This window comes from Tyto alba, unplaced genomic scaffold, assembly GCF_018691265.1.
Source record: "Tyto alba isolate M040663 unplaced genomic scaffold, T.alba_DEE_v4.0 Super-Scaffold_9, whole genome shotgun sequence".
Classification (NCBI taxonomy): Eukaryota; Metazoa; Chordata; class Aves; order Strigiformes; family Tytonidae; genus Tyto; species Tyto alba.
The window spans coordinates 9,711,076-9,734,571 of NW_024881330.1; the positions used below are offsets into that span (position 1 = coordinate 9,711,076).

The window sequence follows — 23,496 nt, forward strand, 5'->3', positions numbered from 1 at the left end:
TGGCTATGGGCTTTGCTGTCTGACTGCCACCATTTCTCTGCCTACTGTCTTTCATCACAGACCTGTTTTTCACTTCCTCTCGTGGGCTCATGCTTCGAGCTCTGATCTTTTGCTATTAAAGTCACTGAGAGTTTTGCCAGTAATTTCTGTAAGCATAAGATCAAGCTCTTACTTTCCTTTTATACACTTTCTCAAGTTTCCCAAATGTTTCTTTCTAGGCTTCATTCCCCAAAGCACAGATGTTCTTTCTGTCTCTCCATTTTTTTTTTTTTTTTTTTTTTCTTTTTTCTGGCTGAAGAGTAGAAACACTTCAGAAAAGCAGTGAATAATTTGGTTTGTCAGATTACTTCAAGCATTTAGGGAAATCCTCTTTAGGATAGGGGTGATGATCAAGGTAGTTCAGATTTTCCAGCTCTCCTAGAAGTAGCAAACCAATGTCTGTAGGCTGTTTATTTCCCAGAAAATGAATTTGGATACACATGCACATGCTCACTCCCATGTACAAACCTGCCTGTATGTAATTGGGTATTCATGTTAAAAATAATTAAATAATTTCTGGTTGCTTACATATAAGCCCTGTGAAAAATTCATGCAGCTAAACCTGCTAAATTAAACCTTCCTGACTCCATAATGCTGGTATACCAAGCAAATGTATTCTGGAGTGCTACCCACTGGCATGCTATCTACTGACTAGCTGCATATAAAGAGAGAACACTCATGTAACACTGTCTGTAAATATAGCAACCAACATACACTCCGGAGATGTTGTAAGGGCTCCAGAGTTAAGTTTACTTAGAGGTTTTAAGCTTAAATCAGAAGTAAAACTGCCATAAAAGATGTTAAAAAGATTGAATATACTTTCTAGATTTAACATCTTCACAGACCTATTTAATTTCCTGTAACATTTTTAGTTCAAATGAAAAGATGTTCTCCCTATTCGTCAAAAGATATTTTAAACCTGACGGGGGGAAAATTAAGCTACTGCTGTCTGCTTCCTTTTTTTGGTACTTTTTGCTTGACACCCTGTGCTCTTACAACAGCTTTTTACTGTTCTGGGGACAAGGGAGAAGAGCTGGGTCAGTGAAAGTGTAAGAAGTGCAGGAAAATGGCGTAAGAAGACAGATGTTCATCTTTCAGAGTTCATTTCAATGGCCTGTCCACTGCATGTGCTGGAGTTACAACCCCTCCTACACCTCTGTGCTGAAGGTGTCAGGCTCCTGCCTATGAAGATGGCATCTTCTGTTTCACTGGAAAAGGCTACAAGGACCAACAGCTCTGTCACATGCAGCCACAGAAAATTAAGTCTTTCCTTCAGATGATATCAGAGACTATCTACTTATGAACTTCATTCACCAAAACAATGACAGTCAGCTCTATGATGAGCGTTAAGCATTTAAAGGGAAAAAAAGCCTATACTAAAGACAAAGTGTCTCAACTGTAATGTACATGTGGAAGAGTGAGACTGTAGTAATTTCCTGCTATATCAAATAATTCCCCGATAAGCCAAAGAAATGGGCAATGCCTTATGTTCTGGGGAAAAGGAAAGAAAATATCCAGGTCTAAGCCAATATTCAATTCCAGAGTGATGTGAAGATACATCCCCTCATGATGCCAAATCTGGTTTAACTGAGACTGTGGAAGTAAGAAACACAAAGTGCGTCATCCTGCACATCAGAGACTTTCTGGATTTTATGACACTTCTGTTCAAGCTGTCATTACTTTCCTTAAATAGTGGCCTTTGTCTATGTACTGCATTTAAGAAACAAAAAATATGACTATGGAACAGGTTTCAGTGGGATACAGGAATACCTGAGCTAGCTTTTATCAGGCCACAATGATAATGGAAGCAGATTAACTGTGAAAGCATAGGACTTTGTGCTGTCAGATTAATTAATCACATAAATTAATTGGTTCTCAGCATGGAAAATTAACCCATTCTACTTCAGCTACATTTACCTTAATGCCCTAAATAGCTTCATTAATTCTAATACTTTCATACTAAAACATCCTACAATTAGGTTAGAGGTACTAACAAGTAACAGTGATAGTATGGCCTGCTATTTGACCAGATCTGAATCTCCAGCTTCAGGTTAAGATTGTAAGAGTGTACAAAAACTTTTTCTTAGGGATCACAAATAATCTTTTTTTAATTATTATTATTTTACTAACCTGGATTAAAATCCCATTGCAGACCAAAAAAAACCTGCAATGATGTCCATATGAATTTGTGATGCTTATGGAGACTGGGAAACGAATTCACATGACCTGAACACCCCTTAAGCCCTGTATTTTCTATTGCCAAGGTGCCAAGATCCTGCCTATAGACGTGAGGGTAGGGTAGAATTAAGGTTACATGAATCTGTCCAGGTTGACATTTCAAGATTTTTCAGTTGCCCCTTGGCACCAAAAAAATGATAAATTCTCCTAAAGGCTTCAGTGTCTGTTCTTTTCTAGTTGAAATATCCCTGAGAGCAGCAGTGCTAACCTGGAACAAAAATAGACAAACAATTAACCCAGTATAACCTTGTCATACCCTTTCATTTGATGCTGGTTCTCCTGATAGATGGAGTTGCCATCTTTTCTGATCACTCAGTTGCTATCTATCCAGTCTTATGCATTGGTGCTCAAGTGATTATTCAACTTCCTTACCCAAGAAACTCCTGCATCAACCTGTGAGTTTTATCCTCACTGTAGAGGCCATAAGGCACTGAAGTCCACCAAATAGTATGTAGGATTTGAGAGATTACCCCCTCTTTCTCCATTTTAGAGTATCCTCACCAAGCAAGCAAGCTGGTGCATGGCATAGAGGAGACTGAATGCCATCTCACAGGTGGAGTGGACTAGTGGGAGAGGACATGAGAGGGCAGGCAGAAGCATACAAATCATACCTGATGCATGCTGACTTTAAAAAGTCATTAAGGTATAAGAACTAGTAACTCTCAAAAGGTTTTAGGCTATATACCTATGAAATAAATGTGGTCTGGGTTTTATACGTGCAAATTCTAGAAAATATATCTATACTTAAATTGTTCCTAGCTACAAGTGGGGAATAAAGGAAACTCATGCATGTAAAAAATGTATGACCTGATGCACTGATATTTTAGCAATTAGGAACATTAGCTGAAGCAATTGCTAGTGTGAGCCCAGTCTATCTAGCTAGATGTACTGTAAAAGCAAGTGGAGAGGAAACAATAACCACTGAATTCAATCTGGTTTTAGCTGTTGCTTCATATTTCTTCTTTTATCGTCTATCTCATGAAGTTTGGGTCTGTGGGACATCAACTAACTGATAGGGCCTGCTACTAAATCAGCCTGTGAATTCATTGCTGGATCTGACGCCTGCAATATAAACCCTGCTTTTGAGTTGATAATGGAAAAGTTAATGCTGTAATAAAGGATGGATAGACAGACATGTGCAATTTACTCCCTGCTCTGTAAACTAGGGAACTAATAAAAGCTGTGCTAGAAATCAAAACAAAACAAAAAAACAAAACAAAACAAAACAAAACAAAACAAAAACAAACAAAAAAAAAATGAACTTTCAGGAACTGATAAAAATTTATATATGACAGTATACTCCAGCATAAAGAAATTTCACGATTAAAAATGACAAAAAAAAAAAGTAAAGCTAACATGAGTTTAAATGCTGGAGCAGGGTAGAAAGATGCAACTGAATGTACAAGATGACTGCTGCATTATTATTTTCTTCTGTCCAGGTCCAAGACAAAAGCTGCTTCTGGTTTTGTGCATGGTGTGGCATATCTTCTATAAAGAGAATGATTCAAAATGCCTAGCAAAATATATTTAGGTTTGAAAGATTTCACATGCTTTTTTATCCTTCTGTACTGTGAAGGAAAGAACACAGTGATATATGTTGGAGGAAGGAGCACAAGTTCACTCAAGAGTCTAAAACATGAAATATTTCTTAACCTGCTCCATAACTCCAATAATGATGTATGTAGAACTTAATTACATATTTTCTATTACAGGCATGTTGAACCATATTTGTTAGATAAGCAACATCCATAGCCACATTGCAGCTGTTTAACATACACTAGAAGTGGAGACCTTGAAATACATCTAATAACCTTACAAGCAAGCTGAGTATAAACATGTGGTTATTTTTAAAATGTCACGATGACTAAAATAGTGCTAGCAATTTAATGTGAAGTATTCACTATGAAACTCTTTCAAATTTTGTTCTTGTAATTAACTTTATCATCAGACTTACCACAGCACTCTCAGAATTCAAATAACTTGAAAAATAATAGTTACCAGGTCTGATAATTTTACTGGATGAGATGGGATTGCAATACTTGGTTTCTTCAACTTGTCTCTAACCATAACATCACCTTCATAGGAAAAGCTAAGCTTTTGTTCTTTAGAGGCTATTACTTTAATAGTTGTCTTGGCTGTGGAAAAGCACTGGAACGCATGCACCCTCAAGGGTAAAAATGGTGTGGGGAAGTGTTTCTAAGAATGTCTCATTATTAATTTTGGCTTCATCTCATGTTTTTTCAGTATTCAGTTTGGCAAATATTTGAATGACAAACATATTCTGTGTGGTTACAATGGTAAAACAGAGTAAGAAAATACAACCAGTTTTTTTTCTATTGTTAAAGATTGTATTTAGACATTTGTGCCCTGGGGCTCAGTGAAAAGCTTTCTTCTCTTTTACTTATTTTTTAACATTCCCAAAATTCAAGAGAATGTTAGGTTTGATTCATAGCTTGTTATCTGACATTTTGAGTGAGATTCATCTGACCTAGTCGCCTGGGGCTCTTTTTCCAGTTGGAGAAGTAGGCACTTCTGAGATATAGTTCATCTCCTCCTAAAGTAGGTATCTAAAATAGAGCAGATGAATCATGCTTTTAAGGTCCTCAGTTTTCCCCACTGCTTTAAAGTGAGCTGGGCACACTGAGATACAGACACTTGCACTGTTAATGTCTGCAGTAAGCTGAGGCGAATCCCAGCCTGTATTTCATATGCATCTGGCCTAAATTTTATTGAATCAAAATGTAGTCAGAAATCTTAATCAGCAAAAGAGTAAGGCTGAACTCCAGCACTCATTGAACCCAATGAAAATGTTCTCATTGATTTAAAGGCACTTAAAATTAGTCCCTCAGAAAAAAATAAAAAGAAAGGAATGTTGGAGGAGCAATCTTGACATGTTCCTTAGTTTCCTGTTTAAAAAAAAAAGCTATGGGCTGCTTTGAGTATAGACCAGACTTCTGAACCTTTATAGGACTACTGCTGCTGGTAAGCAATAGAAAAATCAATGTACAATCGATTGTGAGCATCTTGATCAAGACTACTCAGAAGTCATTGTAACGTCACTGAAACAGTTAGAGCCTATGACCTAAATAATTAATCCATGTTGAGAACAACTTCAAGCTATGCTATACCAAATACAGATGTACAGGTAATGTTGTAGATAGTCAAGGTTAATACCCGTATATAATCAGAGTATTGATATATTGGAGAGATTGTCTGATTCATTCAGTGTGTCTTTTACCCGTGAAAAAGATATTGCCTAGTGCTCACTTACTAATGTTTTCTGTAGTTACATGGCAAGTGTGCCAGCCCATCCCTGGATATGTCTTGGTGGGATGTGGAGGGAAAAAAATCTGTCCTTCCACACACTTCAGATGCCAGTGTCAACCATCACAGTTGTCTGGAACATCAATAAAAAAAACCCAGACCAGACATTCATCCCTCTGCAGCAGTCTTAAGTTTACAGGAAAAGGGAAAAGGTCTGCATGTCTGATGCAAACCTTCCCCATCACCCCAGTATTTGGGACTGGCAAAGTCACTGTAAGCTGTGAGCACAGCATCAGTCTTGTTGCTTTACACTCCAGGCTGCTGCACCTACATGAGATTCGATTCGATTTATGATTAAGAAATTCAATTCAGGCATCTAAATATCTGTGTGCCTATGTATGAGTTAAGTATCTATTAACCCGCTGATCTAGTTGGTACAGTCTGTGAAGCTCAGAGGGCAGTTCAGCTCACTGAATGAGCGTTATTGGCTGGCTGGCTGGTCAGATCTGTGATGCCATACCTGAAAATGGATTTAATTCTCCACTCTTACAGATTCATTATTGCATTAAGATTCCAGCCACTCTCTGAATTGATGCCTTCTGAACTCCTCTGAACATAAGAAGGTAGCAAAGATTGAATTAAGAATAGGAATTTCTGTTCCCATGGATGTTGAATAAGAATAGGAAAGTTATGTCAAGGCTGTGTCCCACTGTGCCCAATACTCTGTTATAAAGTTATAGAGGACCCTCCTTCAGTAAAACCAGCTGCTCCATTTAGGAGAGAACCAAAGATTCATGTTCTTTGAGGATACAAACATATGAGTCCCAACAGAGCTGCTTAGCACCGACTTAACTGCTTTACTAGATTGTATTCTGCACGCAGAACTGCTCATTACTGCAAACTGGGTTTTATTTTTCTAAATGTACGTGTATTCTGAATTTTGTGCCATTTCAAATTACTTAACTAAATAGATCTCTTCCTTCAAAGAAAAACAAATAAAAATATTACCTTCTAGATTACCATTTTTTCCTGAAGGTTTGATAGAATTGTCTTTGTTGGAAACTGTTAGGTTAAACAGGGATAATGTAATCCGATATATTAATGAGTCAGTTGAGCAAAAGGGCCATTATACATTTTGTTGAGAAGCATTGTTGCAGATGCTAGTGAAACACTTCAGGAATAAAATTGAGCAGGTCTGGAAAAGGCTGATAACCTCTTCCAAAGACTTCAACTTCAGACTTCAAATGGAATATCACATGCTTACAGATGATCATTCTGAATTTTAAATGCTGATTAATTGCTTATGGTAATGCCACACAGCAGAAATACTTTAAAACAGCATTAAATTTATATAGGTACAAATACCATGTGCTGTTGTTACTGTTTAGTTGTGTAAATCAGAGTTCTGAGGATACAATGACCTCAGAAGAGCTTATCCAGAGTTCACCTTCAAGGAGGATGTGATTCATTTGCCATGCTAACACAACTCATACTTTACTAATGAATATGAACCGGAGGTGAAAAAGCAGCATATATAACTGATCTGTACTATATGCTTCAGCTGTTTCTGTGTTGGCCTTAGCACCTGGGTCTGCAGCCCACTGCGAGTTGCAGACCCTTCAATGCTCTTTCCTGTGGAGGTGCAGATCCCATAGAAGTTCCACATGACACAGCCTCTGTTAGCACCTTTGCTGAATCACTTTAAAGTTTTTAACATACTCTTATTAATTTAAAGATGACATGTTGAAAAAACACAATTCTAAAGGGATTTGCCTCTAAGCAATTGATCACACCCCCCCTCACATTTCTATCCAGACCACATATCTTGTCATATGTTAAACCATCAAAGTAGCAGCTGACATTTTAGGGTTGAAATCCACTTTCTGTCCCTTTCTCTATTGCTAATAAATTGTTAAAAAATCTTCCCAATGTTCATACAGAGCTATGAGAGAAGCCCTCAAATATATTTTGAAAGTCAGACATTAAAAGGCGTAAGACCTGTGGCAGCAGTTTGCTTGGTGTGCAGCTGAGTTACAGGGAGTGATTTTGTTTCTGCACTGTGAGAAAGGGCATAGCAGCGAGAATTTGGCCAGCTGAGGAAGGTGTGATTAGGAGACCATGCTGCTCAGGTTGACATCCAAAAGTCATTTTCATCCACGTGACACTGTTTTCAGCACCAGGACTCTGGTAGTACTCCCAGTGGAGATAATGGAGCCATCTCCTCCAAAAAGGCAAAGAACTGGGGCCTGAATCACATGCACCTAGTGCACTATGAGACATCATGGGGTATCTTCAGTATCCATATAGGGCTGGAAAATATGTAACAGAACCTATTTGACATCTGCACCCCTGTGGAGAAGCAGCCTGAGGGTGAAGTTGCACCAGGATGTCCATCATTATTTGATAAAAGCCCGTCACTTGGGTGTGATTCTGACTGAAATAACATTCCTACACTGGTATCTTTAAAAATTCCTATTTTCATGTCATATCTGAGATAATCTGAAGCCTCTGAGACATGCCCAGTTCTTCTGTAGAAAAAGATATTCAAGAATATTCTGCATTCAGCACTCAGTAGTGTTTCTCAGCCTTCAGCTAATGTCATTTTATGGGGTACTGGCAATGGGCTAGAGCTGTGAATCCTTATTGCCTGACTGTTCATCAATGCCTAACTACAGTCTGCTTATCTATGGAGCACAAACAAAACATTCAGTCTGATGTAAGAAAAGGTTTATAGGAATGGCATCAAGCCAAACTGGACTAAAAGTGTGGTTTAATTTGCAAGAAAGTTTAATTTGTCTACTAAAATACTGTTTTGTTTGGGTTTAATTTGTCCCAAGAAAAAGCATTCTTCCACACCACCATTGTTCATTTGATCCACGGCTCCTGTAACATGAGTTTAGCCCTTGCACCTTTTAGTACAGATCCTTTCTCCACTTCTCTCTCTGTGAATTAAGGGACAGCAGCTCATCTGCTTTGCATTCTGTACAGTAAGAAATCCTTTCCTGACCAATTGATGTGATCTTTTGCAGCACAACTAGATTTGTGAATGGGTCATATGCTACAGGCCAGTTTGTTAAGGAAAACTGATGTGCAGTGTTGTGACATAGACTGAGATGCAGTGATGACTCTGCACTCTTCACTTATATAAAAATGAGAAGTTTGAAAAATCCTCCTGGATTAAAAAAACTAACAACCAGATAGTTCAAAATAAGGATCTGAGACCTTTGTCTGATTTTCTCCAGTGCAGGCAGTGATTAAACACTATGTGGAAAATATCTCTCTTCCATTCTACATAATACTTCATGCTTTTAGTTGGAAAAGTCCTAAGTCAAGTGCCCTCTGTCACAGCCAAAACTGTGACCACCTCAGGTGCAAAATGATAGGCTTTCTGTGGAGTTAATGACAGGAAATTCAGGAAGGGGCTCTTAAAGTGATAATATTTATCTCCTGTAATCCAGAGATCCCACTCAATCTCAGAGAATTGAGCCATATGTCTGGCTCCACAGAAGCTGCATTATCAGGATGACCTGCATTGCCTATAATGGAAGACTCACTAAACTGTTATCTAGACCTGGAACGTACTGGTAGTGTTGTTGTAGGGTGTAGGTCATGTGCAGCCATGCACCTCTTTTTTTGTGGGAAAAGTTTTGCACAAATTGCAAATCTTTGACCATGCAAAAAAGTCTACTGGAAATGGCACTATGCAACTTTTCTTCTGTATGTCCCACTCCATGTGAAAACTGAGATCATCACATAAAGTGCTTATTTTCACACATAAAGGTAAGTGTGTGACAGAGTTTGAGATGGCACAGGCAAAGAAAATACAGTCCAAATTGAAAATTGTTTTTTTCACTTGGCAATTCCACCTGTCTAAAAGTGCTAGATTAGGTTGGAAGTATCACTGATTTAAAAAAATATATATTCTTTTGCAATATAGGGTCAAAAATAGAAAAGAATAAAACTTATCAAAAATCCCAAATAGGTTCAAGTCTTGGGTAAAGAGAAGGATTCTCTTTTCAGTTCACTGTAAGAATCTGGCCAGCCACAGAATTAATGTTATCACTTCCCTACCTAGAAACCCAGTATTAGAGACTACAGAGGCTATTTCTGGACAATGCTGTCTTCCTGATATTAGAAATTTACTTTCAGCTATATCAACTTTGGAAGACCTAATATATTTGATAAGAGTGCCTGTGAGAAAAGGAAATTTGATCAGGTGGAAGAAAGGGTGGATAGGCTGTTTGACTGGGTTTTTTAGCTTGTTTCCTTTTTTTTTTTTTTTTTTTTTTTTTTTTTCTCTCCCCTACAGGCTTTTGATCTCCATTGAATTTAAATGGGAAGGTAGAAAATATTACAACAGTGTGTTTAGCCAAGACAAAAGGCATGACAGTGGGTTCAGAAGTTTCGCCCATTTGCATTCTTCAGAGCTTCCTAAATATTCATACAGAGGACATAACTCATTCCTCTCCTCCTTTCTAAAGAAATTGGAAAGGTTTGTGGGGAGGTCAGTGCACGTCTGTGTGAGAGATCCTAAATCCTGAGTACCCCTGAGATTTTGTCATGTTTGGAAGTGGACTCCTTGATCTGTCCTCTCTCTGGACACAGTAGTCTTGGTGATGTTTTGAAAGGTACATTCCTGGATATTCCTACTCAGGATGTTTAAGCATTGATATAGATGATTAATACTCTTACCTTAGGCTCTTCACGCACTCTAAATTCACTTTACTTCTTTACGGTGTTTGCCGAAGGCTGGGCTGCTGAATTACAGGCTGACTTTCAAACATCCTACACTTCTATTTCACAAAATTTAGCAGAAACCAATGCATTAATCTTAAAGTTTACCTTCAAATGTCTTCACACAAATTTGTTAATGTCCTTGTGAGACTGTCCTGTTAGAAGCATTTCTGAAACTCATTTGATTTGCAGCTGTTGCAGCTGGGGCTGCTGAGTAATGCAGTTTGGCTCTGTCATTCCTTCTTTGCTGTGCTGCATGGCCCACCATGTTTCATAGTCTACGTGTTTCAGCTCAGTTAGCATCATGCTGCTAGCCAGAGATAAGCCCATGGACAGGCATACTAGTCATGGCAGATAAAAGCCCCAAACAATAGTTTAGTACAATGTTGTTCACTTAATATAAAGATAGAATTTAAAGCCACTAACAGAGCAACTCAGAATATTTAATTGAAACAGTCAGAAGCTTTTCCATCCTATTCAAGCTGCAGGAGGAGAGATGACATCTAACTCTTTGGTAGCAAATACTGTCATTGCCTCTCCTTCACTTCTGCAATCTGTCCCCCAGTTGCCCATGTGGTAAGATGTCTAGGCTTTTCCTTGTAACCTATCTATGCTAGACCTTTCAGAGCATCTTTAAAACTTGTCTCAGAGACAAGATGGAAATGGGATCTTTGTGGATGACTCTTGTCTTCCAAGCTGAGAAAAATCAGGCAGGGAAATGTAGTGCTCTGGGCTATTTTGCACTCTCATGACAACAAACCTGGGAAATGTGTCAGGCCATTCTTCTGAAATGTCCCCTAGGGCAGAAAATCCAGGTTGATGGTGTTCATGCTGTCTGACATTGCTGGCCCGAAACATTTTGTAGCAGCATGCCAGACTCCCTAAAGAACCTGGCAATGGTGGTGCACAGGGCACTGAAGCAAAAATTTTTAGGAGTGCACCTGAAGAAAAAGCAACAAGAGGGGGAGGCCGTAACTAGGTGCTTGACTTGTACATGGAGGACAGGAGAGGAGAACCATCTGATTTAAAAGCTGTTCTTTTGCACTTAAAATGCCCTGCTGTGAAGCACAGCTTTCCTCTCCCAAATCTTACTTTTTAAAAGCTTTCTAAACTTAAGGAAACAGCAGTGAAGCTCATTCAGAGGTACTCCGGCCAATGAGAACCCAAGGTCATAAAAAACCTGGCAGGAGTAAACATTTAGGCTTTTCTGTCTCAGCTTCCTACTGTAAGAGTGACAGTATTTCTCACTTCTGTCACCAATGGACTAGTGTCATTCTGGGCTACCACTTAATCACCTGCCAGATCAGCTAGTATGCCAGGGAGAATAGGGATCTTTTGGGGATCCTTCCTTACTTCCTAGGGTTTCCTCCAGCATCTTGTGGAGGATCTTGCTCTGTCTCTGCCATTGCAACCGAGCAGCAGTGTAATTCAGTTTACTGAGCATGGCATTTCTACCCTGTTCTTGCTGTATGATGACATTGGGCCAGGGGTTCCTGCATGGAGCTGTGTGTGTGTACTCGGTGTAATCTGTGGACACAGAAAAAACCTTTGAACATCCCTACTTGCAGCACTTGATTTTTTTTCCGTCCTCCTTCAGGACCTCCACTGAGTTTCTCAGTGCCCTTCCCCATACCCCTCTGCATAGTGCACATTTGTAGCCTCATGAAGCTTTTGGATTTTCCTTGTCACCCTTATCTCACTATTGATCTCTGTAACAATAGCTGGCCTATTGCTTGGAGGAGCAGAGATGCAAGAATCTAAATATTAAACAGTGAATTTTCCCAAGTCTGTGAAAACCAGGCATACACTCACTTCTCTCTGAAGAGCTGTTCTCAAATATTTGGTAATGTCGATTTTTTTAGTGTTAAAAATCCCAACTCAAGCCTCTCATTAGCAACCATAAAACGATCAGTGCAAGATACTGCAGATGTTCTGTGAAAACTGAAGTTTGGATGCAGAGAAAAAGATGGTGGGTAGGAATATAGAGCAACTGAAAGAACTGTGAGAAAAGATACATTTTTAATCCTTATGGGCAAAAGCCAATAGTTGAAGAAAAGAAGGTTGTTCCAATATGAAATTTGGGAAAGTGTGTGGGAATCATGGTTTTAGAACCATATTGCATTGGGAACCCTACACCAAAAATTTAGCAAAACACTGTCAGATTTTCCTAGTATAATCTTGGAGAATTCTATTAGCATTTACCAGGTGGCAGAACATAATGAAACTAAAGTACAAGTTTTAGGGGAAAACAAGAAAGGACCAAATGAAGCAAAGCAGAAAAATCTAAGATTTATAAGAACATTTAGAGACAGAGGAAATACCAAAGACTTGCAAGAAGTGGTATTGAAGATGGGAGAACAAACAGAAGTCTATGCACTGTCGCACTGCAGGGGATTTCTTACTAGTAATTGTTCAAGATGCTTACCTACCCAGAGCCTTGATTAGTATTTCGTAAGAAGAATCCTCTACCACATGGTGGTGTAGATGTGATACCTAAGTTTACAGCAAGGGATTTCAGAGAAATCTGTCCATGTAAGAAGTGGGCTGGTATGGCTGGTGGGCTAATTCAGTAGTAAAAATGTACAAACATTATTAAAAGACGGTGTTTGTAATTATATCCAAAACAGGGCTGAACATAAGGGGTGGCATTCAGCTGATTTACACAGTAAACATCTCCATACGAGCTAGTCACTAAAGTCTTTCCTCACCAATATAGAGAAAAAATTGTCTCTGTAGGTGCTTCTGACCCACCTGAGCTGTCTACTTTAAAACAACATGAGTTGTACACTAGAAGCACGTGTTCCTCTCTGTTAACTGTAAGGCTACTTCAGATTAAAATTTTGTTACACAGGACAAAACTTGCCAAAATGATGCAAGATGCAAATATGGTTTGGCCTGCCTATGATGTATGTAGTCCTCATGACAGCTTCAAAAGAACTGCTGTGTTTTGGAACAGATTATAGGCAAATTGCTATGTGACCTGCTCTTAAAGTTTTGAAGCAAGAAATGGTGAACAGGATACATGATGAGCACCTATATATGGGAAAAAATATAAAAGTTGTCAGCAAGATCTGCATTATATTGGCTTCAAATGAAAGCAGATATAGAAGAAAAACTCAAAGACTGTGAAATATTAAAAGAAATCAAAATCTATCAAACAAAACAGTCTGTGATGTTCATCTAAGAAACATTAGATTCATGGTCTAGCATAGTCATAAATTACTTCTCTCTTGGAAAAAATATGTATTGTTTTTCAAATACTGTCTTTAATACACCAAAATAGTATGATTAGAAAATATGAGTGTTAAACATGTGATTTCCAATAACAAGCACATTTATTTGCTAGAATAGCATATTAGTTGTGACAGTGACAAAAGAGCACTGCCATTTGGTGGTCTGGAACTTATGTGTATAACAAACTAATCAGGATTTTTGGCATAATATTGCAAATAGGTATAATGTAATGGGCTGTAAAAAATGCTGTAAAATGATAACAAGGATGATTCTAAAAAACTGAAGAACCAAATTCAGATCTTCATTTGGCATATCTGATTTACATTCTTGAAGTCTGGACTGCCACCTGCTGAAACACTGTTCAATAGGAATCTTAGGCTTAAGAAGACTCAATTTTCATTACTAAACTTTGACTTGCACCCTATTTCTTTCTTCTAACCCTTCATGCTCTATGTTCTGTGGATAGTATCATTATAACGATGAGTAAATTTGAGACTTTCTCCATCTCTGCTTCTTGATTTCCCAAGTGATATTAATCTCCCCTCTGCTCATCCCCCATGATTTCAGGAGTTTCTTTCCCTGTGATGTGTCTGTTATGATTTTACAGTCAGACCCAACCACTGGACCTACACTGTTGCCTCTAAAAGGTGAAATTAGACAGTATAGACTCAGCTATTGTCCTGTTGCTATCAGACAATATAGACTCAGCAACCGTCAAGCAAGTTAAGAGTCTTCAAGTTTGCAAGGCCACAATATGGGCATAAGCAGTAAGGTGAAGATGTACCTTGTTATCACCTTTGCTGAGCAAGAGGGATTGATGAATAAAACATGGCACTTGTGTATCATCTTCCATAGAAAGAGGACACAAGAAGAATTGCAGGTGTCGTAAACACCAAGATCCAAAACAGAAGAGGCTGCGGGAAAATCAGTGGGTTGTATAACATCAGTGGAGATTAAAATTCATGAAGTGCTCTGAACATGGTCATCATTTCAGATACTAAGGGAGGATTGCTGAAATGTGATTTTATTATCTTGCAATGGGTGTTTATCCTTTGGAAACAATGCAGGAGGAGGATAGATGACCCTTCCAAGATGGATTGCTGTCACGTGTCCCAGCACAGGCTTTTTGTCCCTGAACACCCCAAACTACTGCAGGAAGGAGTAGCAGCCTGGCTTTGTGGGCTGTGTGTTTTTTGGTACTGCGGTTCCTGATTAGCAGTTGCACCTCCGAGGCACTCTTCTGGACTGCATTCATGCACTTCCTGCAATTGGGGGTTCAGATCATATTCCCTGCTTGCATTTGCCTTCAAAATTATTCATGGTGACTTGTGATCTTCAGTCTCACTCTCTCACCCTTTTTTTTTTTTTTTTTTGTTCTATATGATCTGTTGTTTTCATGGATGGGCTTGTCCTTGGAGTGGTGGGGCTTGCAGCGTGGGCTGTGCTGCACAGAACAATTGAGCAAGCAGCACCCCTTGGCCACTGATGTCAAAATTTGGGGTTTTTTTGTGACCGAGGAAAAGCCTTTTCACTGCTATGAGTTTCCTTTTCTTGCATATCAAATACATGAGTGCAATCACCTGAACATCACCTGCATAGAGTTTGTTTCATGGGGAAGGAAACCAGGAGTGAGTCATACCACCTTGCTCTATGGAGCACCGATACCCTCTAGTGGTAAAACCACAGGCATTTTTAGGCAAAAGATGACAATTTCACTGATTTATCTTCTGTCTTTCTCTTGGACAAAAATCTGCACATCATCTTTAGTTGACAATGTTGTTGAATGATGTTGTAAATTCATGTCTTTATTTTAAGTAGCTGATGATGTAATTTCCTTGGACTGTTTTCAGTGTGTTTTGCCTTTCATTAAATCATTTAAATGCTTGTGAGCTGATAGGTGACTGAATCTTCATGTGGTGTAAAGAAATGGATGTAATGCAAAGCATCAAGTAGCAGCAGCTCAAGGGTTTAAATAGAGAATTAGTGATTGTATCACTGTAATGTGGCAGATCATGGGTGATTTATAGCTAATCGAAGGAATCATGTTGTCTCAGTTGAGTTCGCACCAGTTTGCTCGTAGAGGTGCAGGGTAGTTGGATCATGGGTCTTGGGAAGCCAGTGAGCCACTGGCTCCATAATTGCAAAGGGGGGACTGCAAGGGTTGGTGTGACAAAACAAGCTTGAAGGCATGGCAGGAACATTGTAGAATTGCTAAGTTAACTGCTGAATACCTTGAGCAACAGGAGTGTGGTTATAAAAGGTAGATGGCAAAAGACACATTCTGGACTCAAAGGCTGTTTCCTACCAACCACATAACCCTTGCTCTAAAGCATGGCTGGTGAGTAGGAGAAGGTGAAATGTGTCAATGAAATCCAGAATTATTTAGCATGAGCAAACACATTTATTTGTGTTCTAACCTTGCTCAAAATATCTGATCTGAAATTTTCCTGGCATAGGAAACTTCAGTCTGAATAGCTAATTTTAGGAAAGCCACAGCAAAGTAATCCTCCAGGGTTTGCTGTGAAGTGTTTCACTGTTGTCTGTTCCTTGAATGGAGGTTGCTAGTTGATGCTGTTTGAAGGAAATGCCTTACCAAAAGGCAGCAGAAGATATCTGGAGTTCACCTCTCTCATTTTACTCCATCTGCAAAAATGTTGCAGATTCTCAGAACATGCTCCATTAGCCCTAGCTTTCCTTGAACATGAAGGAAACAAAAGCCCAAGACAGATTAGAGGAGACATGTCTCTGGTCTGAGCCTCCCTTCCTCATGGTGCTTGCTTGCTAACTCCACACTGCATGCTGTGGACTCTGCTCATTTTACCCAGTGAAACAAAGCAGAGTTTTATTCAGCAAGAAATTAAATTGCAGTTTAGGCATCAGATTGAAATTCAAAACAGGTAGTACACACTAAACACAGTTTGATTCTTAACAAGCTTTTTTCTCTGGATGATTTCAGTACCTAATGCTCATCATTTCTTTGATGTACCCTAGCTATGAAAGCAACGGATTCAGAGCTTTTATGGAGATGTCCTTTCAATTTATTCACTAAGATTTGAAATACTTCAATAGCCACCTGTCCCTCTGTTCCTGTGGATCAGGTTTTTGGAGCACATTAAAATGTCCATGTTCTGGGTACATGAAGTACTAGAATATGAGCTTCCCCTACTCTGCTTCACAGTAATCACTTACAAGACTGCCTTGATTTTTCTTACCTCTTTAAGTATAAAAGATTTTGAATAGCTTGAACCTGGGAATAGTTTTACAAAGCAGATCAACATGACTTTAGATTGAACTGTATTGGATTTACCAGCAGTGGGAGTTAAATTCCCTGTCAAATCTATGTGTTCTGGAGCCTCACAGACAGACAATAGCACAGGGGCAGATTTATCACGCACTGCGTTTTTTTGGAGACCAAAAATTTTCCCTCTCTATTGTTTCTCTTTCAAACCTTTTTAGCTTTTTATGTGCATATAAATGAGTGCAAAAAGGGAAAGGAAAAATAAGTACAGTGCAGTTTTCAAGGAAGGGTTTGTTCCAGTGTTGCACTGTATTGAAACATTTACTGTTTCTCAGGTCTCCGGATGTGCCAAGTAGATTTATTTCTCTGTAACTTCAGTGTCATTTTGTGAAGTGCACAGCAAATCAGCTTGGAATAGACCTCCTGAGCATTACAATCCTCTGTCATACCATACAATCCCTTCCAAAAATGCAGTATCATCCATTTCCTTCTTGAAGAATGCAAATAAGTTAATTAATTCATGTCTGTCCTACGACCATTCTGATTTATGATCTTGCTATAATTTCTTGACTGACAGTCCCCTGTCCAGGTTGAGAACCCCTTGCTCTTCATGAGAGCCCACCTCACTGCTCACTGATGGGGAGTAGCCACCCCCTGAAGGTCTCCACACAGGTTTTTATAGGCAACATTTCCAGTACAAACACAGAGAGAGGTAACAATGCCATGGGTTTTCCTTTTATTTCACTGCAGGTTTCTCATTGTCTTGGGGTGTTTGATCTTAGCTGTCCTGACAACTTTCAAGGAGTATGAAACTGTTTCTGGAGACTGGCTTCTCTTGCTGGTAAGTTGACTGGCTGCTGCATCACCCTGGTAATGTCTTTGAATTGAAATCATCCCCATCAGCAGTGATGGAAACTTACTCCCAGCTCTGCATGCAATAAGATTTCTTCTCTGACTGTAGACTTACATATTGGAGAGTTCCCAGTCCACTGTCAGCCCCAACTGAGTAAAAGGGAAGTAAGGAGAGAGGAAAAATACTAGCCTGAGACTTTTAAATAATGGCTTTTTAGCATTTGATTAACAGTTCTCCCACTGAAGTGTCAATAAATATCCTATTGATCATGACAGACCTGAGCACATTTGAAAACTTATTTTTTGGGGCTCTTTCAACAATTTTGATTCATTCCACAGTATTCTACCAGTCTTTCAAGGGAAGTCATCAGAATTCGACTCATGCTTGTGCCCAATAACAGCATAAATGAAATTGTTTCAGGCAGTGACTCCAATGACTATCGGTGAGAGAAAATGTATTTGCAACAAATATATTATTTCTCTATGTTTCCAGCATGCTTGTTTTATAAATGCTGGAGTTCGTGCTCAAGACTGTATTTTTGTAGACCCCCCCATTTGGCAGAAGAAAACAGAAGGAAAAAAAAACCTCATTAAATATAAACATGGCATTCATCATTTTATGAAAATGACCCTAACAAAGAACTTTCTCTGCTCCCATAGGGAGCCTAAAGGGAGACTACAAGAAAACTGGAGAGGGACTTTTTACAAGGGCGTGTAGTGATAGGCAGGACAAGAGGTAATGGTTTTAAACTGAAACAGGATAGATTTAGATTAGATGTAAGGAAGAAATTCTTCACTGTGAGGGTGGTGAGGCACTGGCACAGGGTGCCCAGAGAAGCTGTGGCTGCCCCCTCCCTGGAAGGGTTCAAGGGCAGGTTGGACGGGGCTCTGAGCAACCTGGTCTGGTGGAAGGTGTCCCTGCACATGGCAGGGGGGTTGGAACTAGGTGATTGTTAAGGTACCTTCCCCATACCAAACCCAAGCCATCCTATGATTCTATGATAGCTTTCATGAAATAGGGAACAAAACTTCTCACTTAACCTGGCCTTGTAGAAAAGCATCTCTAGGGAAGATGCACAGCAAGAGTAGTTCCAGGATCTCAATTTCCATTTCCCCTTGTACCCCCAGAGCCATGTAGAACTGAGCAAGAACTAAATGCCAAAAGGAATGAAAGGTGAATTCCCCTTGCATGATCCTTCTCAAAAAGCACCTGTATGAAAACACTCACATCCCTTAGGGAATGTGAAACTCGCTTTTGGTCCCTGTTACCCTGCTTAGACCCATCTTTTCACATTTGAAAAAGCCTGAGGTTATTTTTCCTTCTCCTCTGCTTGCTTTTATGTGGCTCTCAGTGGTTTTCAGAAGTACCTAACATCTGTGGGTGTGAACATCAGGAAAAATCACTCTTCCTACTGTGCCAGCTATTCACAGAGAGGAAAAGTAACTGTGTGCTCCATGCTGTCCTTGGCCTGTCTCTGCTGAGCACCTCAGAGAAGTTATCTCCTCTTCATTCCCTCTCCATGCTTAGAAGAATTCTTGAGCAAGGTGGAAAATCCCATTCTTCCATGCACCAGAAATTTAAGGGAATAATATATGCCTTAAATTTGTCTTATATATATCTTTATTATTGCCTTAAATTTATGAGAATATGAATATACTGTATCCTGGCCCTGTCCCTATAGACATGGCTGCATGAAAAAGCTGCTGGTGGATAATCCTGGGTGTGGGTATACTGTGCACAGGGGACTTTGCAGTCACCACTCACATATGCCTTCTCTTTTTGTGTGATAGAGGAGGTCTTTTTGTGAAGTAATTGCCCTTCAATTATGTCAGAGGAAGCACTTCACATTTACTCACCAGCAGGGGCACATCCTTTCTGCAGAGTACTTAGCAGGTGTAAAATTATGTCCTACTTCACCTTGCCTCTTTCATCAACCTATATTCTCCTCCCCACTTTTTTCCTCTCTCTCTCTCTCTCTCTCACACACACTCACTTGCACCACATCTGTTTCCTTCAGCTATATCCTTGTGTCCAGAATTACTGCAAAACTTGTTACGAGTCTAACAATGTAGTTTGTGTTTTTGATACAGGAAACTTTTGCCATTTTCATCTTTGGAGCAGAGTTTGCTTTAAGAATCTGGGCTGCTGGGTGTTGCTGCCGCTACAAAGGATGGAGGGGGAGACTCAAATTTGCCAGGAAGCCTTTGTGCATGCTGGGTAGGCACATGCTTTCTATTACTCTTTTCCGCATTATGTCCTTTTCCTTCTAAGCCATTTTGGGGAGATGCCCAAGAACTGTGAATAGCAGTGCAAAGAGCATTGAAATCACATCTGCCCTTTGTGCTAGGAGTTGTGTCCAGTTTGGAGTAGTTATTTGAAGTACCCAGCAATGATGATCAATTTGAGAGATACTTGGGGAGCTGGTCAGTGAGAAAAAAAATGGATCATTCTACCATTCAAACACATTTTCCTTGTCCTGAGTCCCACTGCATTTTTTTTTAAGCTCATCCCCAAATATATCCCATCTGCCTTCAGTTTCAAACCACATCAGATCCCAAGCCTAAACCATCTTCCCCAGACCTTTTCCATATTCAGGTGTTGTGTTTTACCTTCGTAATGTTGGTCTGCATTTGCAAACAAGTATCTTTGTGTTTTCACTTATGTTATCTTTCAGGCTTGGAAGGCACTGCCTATAACAATCCATAAAACTACTCATTATTCACATTTGAATCTCCTACAATTCCCCATTATGTCCACAATCCAACCAGCCAACATTCAGGAACTCACTCAGCCCTGAGCACCTGTCACACACATCGACATTCGTTCAATATTTCCAGGCTCCCTCATTTACTTTGATGCACTTTGGACCAAGCACTCGCTTTTTTTTCTTTATTTTTATAGCACACAGCACTCTGGAGAGCCACGATTCTGCAGTTATATGAATACATGTCACTCTCTTCCCTCTCCCTCCTTTTGTTCATCTCGTGGGTCTAAATGGTAGACAAAATTGAAACAAATTTTCATAGTCCATCTGTGCTATCTTCAATTTAGTAGTACTCTTTTGGGTGCTACTGTTGTATGAATACTTCTTACACTTCTAATAGTATATGACGGCAGTAGAGTGTGGTGTGAACAAGTAGGATTGATACTCTCATACCTTTTTGGTAAATGTCTCATCTCACTTCTGAGAATGAATCTTCATTGATATTGGTAAATAACAGAAAAGATCCCACCGGATTTATTAATATCATCTCTTGGTTGTCACTGCCACAAGTTTGTTTAAAATGATTGAAATCAAATAAATCTGAAATCCACCTGATGCCACTCTTTTTGGCTGGAAATAGAATATGAAATCAGTTTAAAATCTGAATGCCTGGAGAAACTCTGAAGACTTTTGGTACCACCTCTTTCTTTTATATGTATATAATCGAAAAGCAGAGGGGAAACAAGGAAAAGAAAGGAAAATAAATAAAAGAAGAAGAAGCAATGCAATTTACATTTTGTCCTGGGTTGAGTGAGTGGTGGAGTTTTTTGGTGGCAGGGGAGGGGGCTATCGGGGCGGCCCCCTGTGAGAAGCTTCTCGAAGCTCCCCCAGCTCCAAGTCAGCTCCACCTCTGTTTGGAAAATTGAGCCAATCAGCTGCGCCTCTGCGATAACATATTTAAGAAGGGACGTGGTGATGGGCAGTCGGACTTGTGAGGAGGAGTTGCTGCAGCTGCATGAACACCAAGGTCAGTGGAGGAACGGAGGAAGAAAGGAGGGGGGAGGTGTGCTGGAGCAGAGACCCCCCTGTATCCTGTGGTGAGACAGCAGGGCGGCCCCCCCCTGCCACCCATGAAGATCTACGGTGGAGCAGACATTGATTTGTGGCCTGTTGTTCCTGCTCGGCTGGATCAAGGTTCTGTGCCCGAAGAAGGCCGGGGTCTCATGGAAAAAGGCAGCCCCACTGCTGTAATTCAGTGCTGGGAGGATTGCAGCATGCGGGGGAGTCCCACGTTGGAGCAGCTCGGGAAGGGCTGCAGCCGTGGGAGGGAATCCAGTCGGAGGAAGTTAATGACCCATGACGGAGCAGTGTGGGGAACGCTGCGGCCCGTGGGAGGAATTCAAGTCGGAGAAAGTTTGTGGAGGACTGTCTCCTGTGAGAGGGGGACCACGATGGAGCAGGGGGTAACAAGTTTTGGACACTCCCCTCACCGAACATGAAGGAAGTGGCAGCACTGACTGCACCCCCCGTTCCCTGCCCCTGCGCCACTGGGGGAGGAGGTAGAGATATCGGGAGCAGAGCTGAGCCCGGGAAGAAGGGAGGGGTGGGGGAAAGGTGTTCTCAAGAGGTGGCAATGCTTCTCACTGTCCTACTCTGTTATGTGTTGTTAGTGTCTGTAATAAATGTATGTTCTTTTTTTTCTTCCCCTAACGAGTCTGCCTTTTGCTCGTGATCATAAAAGGGGGATTTTTCCCCATCCCAGTCCTATCTTGAACCCCAAGCCTGGCTCTCTGTCCCTTCTCATTGCCGGAGGGGAAGGGAGAGAGAGGTGCTGCATTGTGGTTGGCTGCCAATCAGGCCTAAACAACCACGACACATTTCAAACCTCTTCAGTTCATCAACAAATTGGCCCTGTGAAAGCTTACAAAAGATAATAGTACAGGCTTTGAGATTTTAATGTGAAATCTCAGCCAAAAGAAAGAAATACTAGGTGCACCATCAAAAACTGAATTTCTTATCTGCTGACCTGTTCACTATGGTGTTCTTGTGAGACAGATGAATTTAAGGCTGTTTTTCTGTCAGCATTAGAACACTGTTTCTGTGTATCCCTAAACTAGCTCAGACAGTGTCTCAGGTCCAGTGCATGGATCTGTAAACAGATTACAAGGTTTTCTGGTGGGTTTTGTGCAAGATGCTGACTGTGTGGCAGGTGCAGATATCTGCTTAATTCGAAGCGAAAGCATTTTCAAGCAGATTTAAAATTTGCCTAGGGAAATTTGAAGCACAACCAGATGGGATTAAGAAGCAGGTGATTTGGCCACTTTTGTTGGCAGGCTTTGTTCTTTTCGCCTTGCAGATATCTTTGTGCTGATTGCTTCAGTGCCAGTGGTTGCTGTTGGGAACCAGGGAAATGTTCTGGCGACATCTCTCAGAAGCCTTCGCTTCCTTCAGATCCTACGGATGCTCCGAATGGACAGGCGGGGCGGCACATGGAAACTTTTGGGATCAGCCATTTGTGCACATAGCAAAGTAAGTGAGGAGCTTGCAGGGCTCAGCTGGGGTTTGAGGGAGAGACATTGAAGGGAAAAATAGGTGATGCAAAGGTAGAATAATGCCTTGGGATTATGTCTAGTAGTTCAAGCAATAGTTTTGTCCTTTCAGCATTATTCCTTCTTCCAGTCTCTGAACCATTTCTGCCCCTTTGTTTACACTTCTCTACTCAATAGTGGTGCTGGGAAGTGACAAAAGAGAATATTCATTCCCACACTCATTACAACAGGAATTTTGCCTCTACACTGAATGAGAGCAGGAACATCCCTTTAATGGTAAAATATGTTGAAATATTTGACAGAAACGCCTCTGTAGTTACAACGTGTTTGTAGTGGCTTCTCAGACTTGTCTGATCAACAGATGGAGCAGGACTCAGAAGGGGTGGAAAGATGTTGGCTAGCAGAAATGTGGTTTCAGAGGGAGCAACTGGTATAATTTCTATTTGGAAGCATAGGTCAGACAATACAAAAATGCACACAGTGTGAACTCAGACAGACAAAATTTCTAAAATCATCTTTGCTCAGTCTAACTTGATGCTATACTCAGACACATTCTGTCTCACACCAGACAGATACGTTGTGTTCTTGCATTTTCACCAAACATTATTACAAGTTAAAAACTATCTGCATAAAAATCCTCTAG

General features: G+C 40.2%; 1 protein-coding gene across 2 annotated transcripts in view; it reads left to right on the forward strand.

Moving 5' to 3' along the window:
- Positions 1–23,496, forward strand: part of KCNQ3 (potassium voltage-gated channel subfamily Q member 3) — a 206,078-nt gene that overhangs the window by 149,664 nt on the left and 32,918 nt on the right. For both annotated transcript variants that reach the window (XM_033011791.2, XM_042786139.1), the window contains exons 2-4: positions 17,498–17,588; positions 19,691–19,817; positions 22,661–22,833. In XM_033011791.2, the coding sequence (XP_032867682.2) occupies positions 17,498–17,588; positions 19,691–19,817; positions 22,661–22,833 (391 nt within the window). The remainder of the gene's footprint in view (positions 1–17,497; positions 17,589–19,690; positions 19,818–22,660; positions 22,834–23,496) is intronic.